Raw genomic sequence first — 11,875 nt, forward strand, 5'->3', positions numbered from 1 at the left:
CACTTGAGTTAAACCCTGTTTATACAGTCTATGGTTAAACCACATACAAACCAAGAGCATGCAAGTGCTCCACAAAATGTTAAAATATTAAAAAACAATCCTTAGGTGAAAGAGTGATAGATTATTATCTGAAATAAAAAATGTAAGATCAGCTCCTATTTTTTAACTGGTGAAGTGTGATAGAGGACAAATGCCCAGTTTCACAGACAAGGCTTAAGCTACAGTAGTCCCGGACTAAACTGCAAGTTTGAGCTATTTTAACTGAAAGCATCTTGCACTGACTTATCTTAAAATATGTCAGTGCCATTGTTTTGTCTCAAGATTCACACCAGTAATGTTTTTTCTTAGGCATGTTTATTAAAGCTACTTAAATGTCCTAATTAAACTAAGACCTAGTCCTGTCTGTGAAACCAGGACAAAGTCTGTTAATAAATCATAAATCTGGTCTGTTTTTATTGGTTATGACTGTCATTATCTATTTAGAGTGTGTCCCTGACCTTGATGCAGTCACGCATTGCATTTCTTTTATTATTATTCACTATTTAAAGAAACATGAAAGTGCCAAAGGGTTTGACCATTGTGCCAAAATAATATGGATGTCGATGTATGACTCTTGCTTACCAGATAAACACTAGCAAGTGAACTACTGTCTGAGATGTAGTCATATTTATTTGATTAACAATAGAACAATTTGACATCAAGTTACATCACTGATCAATGTTCTGTAAGATCAGATTCATAAAGGGATGAAGAGATTCAATGAAGAGATTTTAGTGCAATAAGACAGATTTAATATAAGACATTTGATTTAAGTATAATATGACATTTTTGAAACATGATAAAACATTAAAGAAAAAAGACACATTTAAAAATTTAAGTAATTTTAAAAAAATACAGGTTTTGGTTTAAAGAAATGTGACAAATTACTGATTGGATTAACAGTGCTGGGTAGATTACTTACAAATTGTAGTCCATTACTGATTCCAGATTTCATGACAAAAAATGTAGTTAGCAACATAATCTATTACATTACACATTTTAGCTTGTATACCACATTTTGATTATTTTTGACCTAACTCATTTATCACAATGACTTGAATAGGATTATCTTGTACCATATTGATATAAAAATACAAAGAGAAAGAAAATATCTTTATCTTTCCCTTTCTGTTCATCTAGTGATCAAATGCTTTGTGCCCTGTCAATTTTCCCAGTAATTGTAGTAGCCACCTGTCCAGTGTCTGGTTTGTGTGTGCAATTTCACAAAACTAGAAGATTTTCTGAATATATAAATGATATGCTTTTTTAGAAAGGACATTTTTTAACTTGAAAAAGAATTAATAAATTATGAATTAATGCCATATGAATAATATGTAATTATGTAATCAGTAAAAAGGTTACTGTAGTATAATGAGTATTTTAAAACATAATCAAATCTAATTACAAGTGCTTATTTTTTTGGAATCTGATTATGTAGATTACGTCATCGGTTACTACCCAGCAATGAAGCAATAAAGCCAGATTTCAGTTACAGACCTCTGGTGGTCAGAAATAAAAGTACATTTTTAACTCTATACAATAGCTTATAGAAGCTCTAAATCCAATGTGAACATACATCCAATACAGAAAAGTTTATTATATTGCAAAAAGTTATATCATTGCCTAGGTTTCTGCATGAAAGCTAAAATGTGCTCCATTCTTCACTTAATTATGAAGATCAGTGCAAAGGTGCATTAATAAATCATCAAACAAGACAATAAAACACTAAAGAGATTAAGCTTCATCTAGTCATATTTAGGATAACTGTTGCAAAGGTTTGCTAAATGTGTATCGCATCATTCTTTTTTGTAATTCCATGTGAATGTATTATCTGCATGCTGTGCTTATCTCCAACCCATACTGGCCTTAAGATCATTTAGTTTACTCTCAGCCTCAAGTAAACTCAATTTACGGTCTAGGGGTCTCAGAAGATAAGGCTTACACATTTCACACACATTCACTCTTTTAAACAGCCTGTCCTGGTCTACACTCAGCACCCACCCTGGCTCCATGTGGAGAGCTACACACACATGATCCCACACATAGTATTCTTCTCTGTGATGATGAGGGCTCACACTAACACTTCTATCGAAGATGTTCACCTCAAGCTTATTCGCGTAGGCTTCAGAGGGGGATTGACAGCGCCACCACATGGCCCCACCATAGTATCCACAAACACCACCACCATGTTTTGGAAGTCGAGGACAATGGTCATAAATGTCTATGTAACGAGGATGCACTACAACCGTATATTGAATCTCTTTTGAATAAAGCGCCGTCTCATAAACATGCAGAACTGGACTTTGGCCACCACAGAATTGCTCGCCATAGTGCCAAAGAAGCTCTTTAAGTGAAAAGGTGAAGCAAAAGTTTCCATAGGAAGATTCTTTCTGGAAGGCCTTTGAGTTGGTGAAGTGCTCAAGGATGGGCGACTGGTTGCGAATTTGGGCAGCACTTCGATGAGGGAACAAGGACGTGAGGAAACGCTCTTCAGCCGAGGATCTGTCGTCAGATGTGACTGATAAAGCCCACCAGAGGAAATGATGTTGATCACCAGCCACCAGCTCAGATGGCTGTCTGAAGCCTGAATTGAGAAAAATACCCCTAAGACCTTGTTCTCCAGTGACATGAGACACTTTCTGGACATGGAACTCCACAGATTCAGGATAAGCAGGAATGTTGTTCTTATACAGGTACTCGTTCTGTATATTAGGCTTTTCTTTTAGGTCTGACAGACTCAAATGCTGTCCTTCAAAATGTGTCCCAAAACATTCTCGTGCATTTTGACGCAACATCTTATTTCTGAAACCAAAGAAAAGACGAGGATTAGCTTATCATCTGTTATGAAAGGTCACACAGTATTAAAAAACCATCCCGAAAATATACTTTAGTTAAATAAATAAATAAAGTTCAAATAGTGTATATTTGGAGGAGAACACGGTGTAATTTCTTGCAATTCATGTCTTGTTCTTATTTCGCCTCTAGGTGGAAGCAAAGTTGCTACTTTGCTCAGTTAACTCCTAACACTTAAATTCTTATGATTCTTTATAACAAATATATTAAACGTCACATACAGATATCAAAGATTGAAAAAAAAAATCTCAGTTTAACGTTAAATAGACACGATGCTTCTTGAAATATTGCATCTTTAAAAAGAAATAGGCTAGTCATTATTATGTTAAAAGTTCTTTTCGAATCGGGTTTTAAAAAGAGATTCATCCATTAGTGTCATTCGGTCCATTAGCTAAGCCATATTTAAAGGAACATTAGAAAAAGAAAATAGACCTATGTTTAGGCTTTTCTGTATAGAACATTATAGTTCCAATTTTGCTAAAATGATTAAGATTTTCATACTTTCATTCACACACAGTAGAAGCCAAAGTAGATAAATATCACTCTTTGAGTGTTTCTTTTTGAGAGATTTGAGTCATTTCACCTCTTTAGAATTACATTGGGATTAGTTTCGGTTTAACACCTTTGTGTCGCGCTAAATCTTGACCAAATGCGCAACATCTTACTCACGAACATCTTAGACATAAAGTATCAACTTCATTTTTTTAATTTGCCATACCTTAGTTATCACTCGTCAAGTTCTGTTATTCTGCCGTTCTGCTGAAAGGGATATGCATGCAGCTTCCACCCAGTTCCCGCCTTCTGGTTTAAAGTGGACCTAACCACACGAACCTTCGAAACTAGAAATGGCGCGTAAAATTGTGTAGATCACTGATCAACAGCTGGGGGCTTGGGAAAGTAGTGATAATAATTAAATTTTAGCTCCTGGTATTACACAATTAATGGAACCAGACTGGGAAAAGCTAATTAGGTTTTGAACAGTAGATAATTAGACCTGCAACTTTAAGATATTTTACACATTGTATTGTCCTTTACAGTCTTGTTTAGTTAACATCAGATTAAATATAGCATAAGGTCCTGACTACGGTTCTATTTTATTGAAGCCTGTAGTAGGGTATTACCGCAGATGAGGACATTTTCAATAGGCCTATTGTGAACTCATTTTATAGGTTAGTTTCCTGCATCAAAAAGTAGCCTACACCCCAACATTAACTTTATAATGCACTGGAAAACTTTAGCATCTCAACACACGTTGACATTTCAGTTATTTGAAGTAATGTTAATATGTTGGTGTAAATAATGGTAAATAAAGTAAAGACAGTCATAAAAGTGTTGTCAGACCTAATTAAAAAAATCGTAAACTGTAAATCTAATTTAAACAATCTATCAAATCTGTATTAAGCAGTTTAGTTCTGTGCTGGTGGAAATTAGAAAAAGTTTGTAAATAAGAACGAAGAAAAAAGAATGTAAATATTAACTGTGAGACACTTAAAGTGTTAAAATGATACTTGTGTATCATTATCTGGGTTTCTGCATGAATGTGACAATCTTTTCATTTAAAGTCAAAGATTAGTGCAAAGTTTAATTTCTCAAATCTTCAAACAAGAGGAAATATAAGCAAGATGGAAGTAAATCCTCCTATAACTGCTGAAATGTTTAATTTGCAGTAACAAAAAATGTTTGATTAAGATTGTGACCAACAATTAAAGTTCCCAGCAGTTATAAAAGATATCAGTCCTTTAAAAAGATGCCACTAAAGATTTTTTTTTTGTTGTTGTTAAAAACCTTTTAATTTCACAGCAAAGTACAATGCCTGATAGGAGCCATTAATGCAACAGAAATAAAATGTACACAACAGGGTCCCACAAACATTTCTTACAATTGTGCACTTCAAGAATTTCAATCGAACTAACATGAGTGACTTTACTATTTACTACTGCAGTGAGTTTAGCTTCAAGCACCAGCTTAGACCATACTGGCCTTAAGATTAGCTAATACATGCTCAGCCTCGTTTAAACTCAGTGGAGTCTCCGGAGCTCTCAGAAGACAGGGTTGAGACGTTTCACATGCATTCACACTTTTTAACAGCTTGTTCCGGTCCATATGCAACACCCACCCTGGCTCCATGTGGAAAGCTACACACACATGATCCCACACATAGTATTCTTCTCTGTGGGTGCTCACACGAACACTACAATTCAACTTGTTTACCTCAAGCTTCAGCTTGTAGGTTTCAGAGGGGGCTTGACAGCGCCACCACAGGGCACCATCATGGTATCCACACACACCGTCCTCCTGACCAGGAAGTCGAGGATAATGGTCATAAAGATGTATGTCATGAGGGTGCACAAGGATCTTATAGAGAATCTCTCGCCGGTAGAGCACAGTCTCAAAAACACGCAGAACTGGACTTTGGCCACCACAGAATTGCTTGCCATAGTTCCAGAGAAGCTGCCTAAATGAAAAGGTGAAGCGAAAGTTTCCATAGGAAGATTCTTCCTGGAAGGCCTTTGAGCTGGTGAAGTGCTCAAGGATGGGCGACTGGTTGCGAATTTGGGCAGCACTTCGATGAGGGAACAAGGATGTAAGGAAACACTCTTCAGCCAAGGATCTGTCATCAGATGTGACTGATAAATCCCACCAGAGGAAATGATGTTGATCACCAGCCACCAGCTCAGATGGCTGTCTGAAGCCTGAATTGAGAAAAATACCCCTAAGACCTTGTTCTCCAGTGACATGAGACACTTTCTGGACATGGAACTCCACAGATTCAGGATAAGCAGGAATGTTGTTCTTATACAGATACCCGTTCTGTATATTAGGCTTTTCTTTTTTTAGGTCTGACAGACTTAAATGTTGTCCCTCAAAGTATGTCTCTGTAACACCACGGTTATTGCTGCGCTTCATTTTCTTTCTGAAACAGGGGAACAGTAGGGTTAGCATCTGTTTAACAAGGTCACTCAGTGTTTTTCTCTTGCTAACTAGTAATAGGACTAGTTTGGCTTTCCAGCTAAAACAAAATATGTAATCCATTGTCAAAAACTTAGTCAGGTCTGTTTTCCTTGTTTAACAGATCTGCTTTTAAAAGTAATGTATAGCCTACTACATTCAAAACGATGAAATAATACAATTGTCATCAAAATGAGGGGTTCAATGGTTTTCTATAGCCTACTGCACTATTTCCCTGATTTATATTTAACCCCAGGAACGAAAGTTTTAAAATGAACGTCTGCGCGCCACCAAAGTCTATTTTCCTCCTGACAAAGACAAATCGTGTTCATTAAAGTCATTTAAAAAAGAAACAGTTGCACAACTGCCCGCATCTCTCATTGTCAACAATAAGTGAATAATTGTTCAAATCGTCTAATACCTTAAATATACCTTTGAGAGATTTGTATGACTAGCAAACATTTTAAGTTTCGATTTGATCGCATTGCGTAAGATAAAAAATATTAAAAAATTGTGATACTGAGAAAACGCTCGTTTTCCCGTTTAAACAATAGGTTTAAACCCGTGCATGAATTTAAAATTACATTAAACATATATTCAATATTTTTACGCAAAAACAACGATATTACCTGCTACCAGAGGACGCTGTTTTCAGACCGCACTTCTCCACTTCTGCTACGAGAGAAACACTGAAAGCATGGGTGTTTTTTTTGATGGCGAGAATCTCCTCCTCAGAAACAAACACACACACACTCGCACTCGGTTTCGCTATCTCTGTGGGGACTCTGTACTGTACAACCTGTAGGCTATCTTCTATCCCCTTACACTAACCCTGCCCATAATCCTAAACCTACCCATCACAGAAAACTTTCTGCATTTTTGTATTTTCAAAAAACATCACTTACGAATTAAAAGCTGTTTTCCTCATGGGCACCCACAAGAATGTCAGGGCAACATACATTTTAAAATAAAGGTGAGATTACCTTTAGAGCTGAATAAGAGAGAACTTACATGTGATCAAGTATACGCAGAAAACTAACAATAAAAGCAGTTGATAAAGGGATTAATATAAAAATGAATAGGCATTTAAAGTAGCAAAATCAGTTTTACAAAGATACAGGATATCATGCATCTGCATATGCCAATACATCAAGTGTACCAAACAATGGCAGAACTCCAAGTGCATGAGAGTAAAGATGTTCAAACAACAATGACGAAGATTAAGTTGAAAATGAATGTTGCTTACAGAATCAGCGCATACAAGGAAAGGTCAAAAGGTATACCAGATATCTGGTAAGAACATAAACACCATGTAGGCTCTGTGTACATTATTTTAATTAAAGGCCCCACAAAAAAATAAAAAAATATTTTACAGACTAAAGTGAGGAAACAAATTATCTTACAGTCTCAAAGGCAACACTCGACTGTGTGTCTAATGTTCTTGTTCTAGCTTTATGTATGCGAGTCGTTAATAATTCTAATGCAATGATATCCGGAAGTACAGTGCACACTCATGTCTGCACATCACAGATGGGGAATTCCAACCGTTGATAAAAAAAAAAAAACTGTTCAGCTGTAAAGGAAAATAAAAGTTAATTTCTCTGGTGAAAAGAAAGTGAAAGACTAAAACATATTCAGTAAAATTATTTCTGGAGTACAAAGAACACAGACTTATCTTCATAAGCATGTGAAAATGAACTAACAGTGATACTGTATTTGCATAATGCAGTCTAAAAGAATAGAAGCTAATCAGCATAACAAATGTAATTAAAAGAAGAATAAAAGTACGTAAATCAAAAAGTAAATCATACATGTACATATATAGCAAATGTTCAAGGTTAGCCAAACCTTCATAGTCATATCAAAGTGCAGTGTGTTGGTTTCTTTATGCAGTGGAAACATCTCAATGTCAACTATATGATTGTGTTTTTGTAAGCTGTGTGATCTAAACAGAGAGGAATTCACAGAGAGTGAAGCAAAACTGATAAAGAACCATCATTTCTGCCTCTCCCTTCCTATCAAAAAGCAACCATTAAAGGGATAGTTCACTTTGAAATTAATTTTTGGTATGTTTTAGCTTACCTCAAGGGCATCCAAGATGTAGGTGTCTTTTTTTCCGCAGTAGTTTCAATTTTGATATTTTTAGGTCAAACCGTTCTTGTCTGTCAGTCATATAATGCAGGTCTATCTGGTCACTGTCTCAAAGAGCATGCACAGAGTCCAAATTAAAACAATTCCCCGTCGTCCAAATTAAACAATTCCCCATCGTAAGTACACATTGATGGCCTAAGACACGAAACGAGCGGTTTGTGTGAGAAAACGAACAGTATTTATATCGTTTTTACCTCTTATACACAGCCATGTCCAAGTGATCTGATCTGACGTGTACGCAGACTGGTGCATAGATATATACACTAGACGTCGCCTTAAAGACATTCGTTCCAATGAACTGCCGTAGACAAGGCGACTTCTAGTGTGTATATATCTATGCACCAGTCTGCGTACACGTCAGATCAGATCACTTGGACATGGCTGTGTATAAGAGGTAAAAACTATATAAATACTGTTCGTTTTCTCACACAAACCGCTCGTTTCGTGTCTTAGGCCATCAATGTGTACTTACGATGGGGAATTGTTTAATTTGGATGACGGGGAATTGTTTTAATTTGGACTCTGTGCATGCTCTTTGAGGTGGTGACCATCGACCTGCATTATATGACTGACAGACAAGAACGGTTTGACCTAAAAATATCAAAATTGAAACTACTGCGGAAAAAAAGACACCTACATCTTGGATGCCCTTGAGGTAAGCTAAAACATACCAAAAATTAATTTCAAAGTGAACTATCCCTTTAATGTACAAAAAAGAGGCCACAATCCATTTCATTAGCATCAGTGCTTTATTAAAACAGCATGGACAGATACATAGTGACATGTTCTCAAAATAGTAAAACAGCAGTTAAAATACATATTTCCTCCACATACCTTTCATACCTATTGGTGATTACCAAAATCTTCTGCTCAAATTTGACTTTTAATACTTATGAGCTGACTGCAGGTAATGGATCATTTGTCATATTTACTCTAAGGCCTGATGGGATCAAATTCACACTTCACAAACTCTTCTGAGTTAAGTTTTGGCTCAGCGCCCTCACAGAGTCTGAGACTCTCGATCAGAATTGCCTCGCTGAAGCTGAAGATTTGTCCATGTGGGACATGGAATGCCACTCCGATGTTATCCCACATGTAATTTTTTCTGTTTTTTGTAGGTATCCGAAAAGCTTGATTGTTACGAGACAGATAGAAACGATGTGTTTTACTCATTGCCTGTGGACGCCATATAATGGTGTCTTTACGGAACTCACACACTGCATCTTGGGTATTCTGAAGCAGGGGATACTCAGAGAACAGGTCTTGTGCATGAGGTGCATGGATCACAATAGAATACATCACTTCCTGCTTATAGACCACAGTCTCAAAAACGCGAATGTTGGGCTTCTGGCCTGCACAGAACTGTTGTTCGTAGCTTTTTAACAACTCATTGATTGGCATGCTGAAACGGAAGTTCCCCATGCGAGAGGATGACAGGAAGGCTGGGGAAGAGGTAAACTTGTGCAGGAAAGGTTTCACTTCATCGTAAATTCCTTGTCTATTCAAGTATTGCCCCTCAGCGATAGTAATATCACGTCTTGAAATGTCTGGGCTCCACCATACCAGATCGCGTGTTGGTGAGTCGCTTCGTGACGGCTTTTTAAACCCTTCAGAATCCCGGATGCCATGGTATCCTTGGAGGTTAGTGTTATGCCGAAGGTATGACACTTTAATCTCCACCTTCTCAGGTTGTGGTCGAATCGAATTATAGAGGTAATCATTCTGTCTGAGCAGATCATTCCGTTTAAGCTCTTGAAGCTTCAGGTGCTTCCCCTTAAAGGATAGTTCATTACATCCTCTCTCATTTTTGCGAATCATTCTTTCAGGTTGAGAAAAGCTGTTAATGAGATGAAAATCACTTCTGAAATTGGACTGTGATGGCTTGTTGCACTGTATGAATAGAAATGTTACATATTTTATTGTGTTAGCATTCTCCAATTTATAGATATTTTCAACAAATATATGAAAAAAGACAACTTTTTTATATCAACCAAATTAAAAAAGTGATTAAAACAGAACAAAACTCAGATCAGAAGATAGTGCTATTGTCCTATTTTGACAAATGTGTTTGCCTTGTGTCTCACAGCCAAGTTACAACTAACACATTTTGACAATGTAACAAAGTAACATTCAGTGAAAATATTTAAATAAATTGATCTCAGCCAAAATGTAACTTTAGCTTTACATTCAAATAAAGAGTAACGTTGCTTTTATCAAGAGTAAAACGGTTGGTATTATATCGTTTGTGTGGAAATCGAAACTGTGGGCATGCCTAAGACTAAGAGACATGTCCAAAAAATAAAAAAAATTTCACTGAAGCATTTTGAGAACATTTTAGCTGCTATCGACCACTTCCATCTGCTCTTGTACATTTTAGAACAGCTTATTTCCAGTCCATTTTTATTACAAAAGTTAAAAAATTTGAATAAAATCTAATAAACTTTTTTATTTGCTAAACTTTGAACTTTTCTAGTAACAATTTTGAAATCCTGTAATACTTGTACATCACATAATCATGTACAGCTTTGAATGACAAAATCAACAGTGTACTATTTTTGTTTTTGTGTTTTGACATAGGCCTATAACATAGATTTTGAATATTTATGCCAATTACTAGACATACCAACATTTCTCTTGTGTAGTAAAATATGTAAAAAAAAAAATTACATAGTTTTTTTTTTTTAAATTACAAATAGCTCTTCACTCACCAACTTGCTGTTATCCGGTCACTGTTTGCAGAGTAAGTGCAGAGAGAGAGAGAGAGAGAGAGAGAGAGAGAGAGAGAGAGAGAGAGAGAGAGAGAGAGAGAGAGGAGAGAGAGAGAGAGAGAGAGAGAGAGAGAGAGAGAGAGAGAGAGAGAGAGAGAGAGAGAGAGAGAGAGAGAGAGAGAGAGAGAGAGAGAGAGAGAGAGAGAGAGAGAGAGAGAGAGAGAACTAGCAGATGTAACTTCAAAATAAAAGTCATATGAACGATAAATATGAATGATTAATTAGTCGATTGTCATCCTTAGCAAACATATTTTATTCAAGGCAAATAATGTTCTGGTAATGAAGAGTAATTACCTAAATCACTTCTATTTGTATATTAATTTTCATTGTTTTGTGGGCACTTTTTTCACTTCTTCTTCTTATTAGGCCTACCCTATACCGTCACAACCTATAGCCTATTGAAGGGTTGGGGTCAGAATCCCTTGCCTCTTCACTATATCAATATATAGCCTATCCTTTTGAGTTTTTACATTATTACTAATCAAGTTTCATCATTTACATTTACATTTATTCATTTAGCTGACGCTTTTATCCAAAGTGACTTACAATTGCTATATATGTCAGAGGTCGCACGCCTCTGGAGCAACTAGGGGTTAAGTGTCTTGCTCAGGGACACATTGGTGTCTCACAGTGGATTCGAACCCGGGTCTCTCACACCAAAGGCATGTGTCTTATCCATTGCGCCACTACCATCACTATTGTCAGCATTTCTGCTCATATATTTTTAAGTGTATTATGGTGTCTGTGACTAATCTTTATTGCCCTGGATGAGGACCTTGAGAACAGGCCCTTTGTATTGGGAAAACAGCTAATAACTAATAGAAGAGGGCAAGCCTGAAGGCCCATCAGATGGCTCTGTGTCTGTCTTCTGCTGACCAAGTTAAGATTACAGGGGTCAGCTTCTACATGACTTACATGATCTAGTTCACAGTTAGTTCACAGAATTGTATTTCTTTCATGTGTATTTCTCTTGGGACCCTTTTGACCACCCCCGAGGTCATCATGGGATCGACAGGGACTCGGATGACAAATTATCTTAATTAATGTCAATGTACCCTGCTGTCTATCTATAACTATCTATAAGTGTATCATTGTTTAGACTTTATGTTCTCTTA

General features: G+C 36.5%; 2 protein-coding genes and 1 long non-coding RNA gene across 3 annotated transcripts; all 3 read right to left on the reverse strand.

Annotated features, from left to right (window-relative positions):
• Positions 1–33: 33 nt before the first annotated feature.
• Positions 34–4,303, reverse strand: LOC309484030 (uncharacterized protein). The gene is made up of 2 exons (XM_082150168.1): positions 3,611–4,303; positions 34–2,841 (listed from the first exon to the last, which is right to left on the reverse strand). Exon 2 carries the CDS (start codon positions 2,832–2,834, stop codon positions 1,884–1,886), a length of 951 nt encoding a protein of 316 aa, XP_082006294.1. The 5' UTR covers positions 2,835–2,841; positions 3,611–4,303; the 3' UTR covers positions 34–1,883.
• A 73-nt stretch (positions 4,304–4,376) lies between these two features.
• On the reverse strand, positions 4,377–6,613 carry LOC309484031 (uncharacterized protein). The gene is made up of 2 exons (XM_082150169.1): positions 6,471–6,613; positions 4,377–5,806 (listed from the first exon to the last, which is right to left on the reverse strand). Exon 2 carries the CDS (start codon positions 5,797–5,799, stop codon positions 4,858–4,860), a length of 942 nt encoding a protein of 313 aa, XP_082006295.1. The 5' UTR covers positions 5,800–5,806; positions 6,471–6,613; the 3' UTR covers positions 4,377–4,857.
• Positions 6,614–8,722: 2,109 nt separating this feature from the next.
• On the reverse strand, positions 8,723–10,890 carry LOC309484033. The gene is made up of 2 exons (XR_014200712.1): positions 10,701–10,890; positions 8,723–9,882 (listed from the first exon to the last, which is right to left on the reverse strand). It is a non-coding gene; the product is annotated as an uncharacterized lncRNA (long non-coding RNA).
• Between the last annotated feature and the right edge of the window lie 985 nt (positions 10,891–11,875).

Source organism: Leuciscus leuciscus (assembly GCF_965113295.1).
Source record: "Leuciscus leuciscus genome assembly, chromosome: 20".
In the NCBI taxonomy this organism is placed as follows: Eukaryota; Metazoa; Chordata; class Actinopteri; order Cypriniformes; family Leuciscidae; genus Leuciscus; species Leuciscus leuciscus.

What these genes read in the sequence shown, in the direction of transcription:
- LOC309484030 (XM_082150168.1), bottom strand. Translation starts at nt 2,834, where the DNA reads ATGTTGCGTCAAAATGCACGAGAATGTTTTGGGACACATTTTGAAGGA.
- LOC309484031 (XM_082150169.1), bottom strand. Translation starts at nt 5,799, where the DNA reads ATGAAGCGCAGCAATAACCGTGGTGTTACAGAGACATACTTTGAGGGA.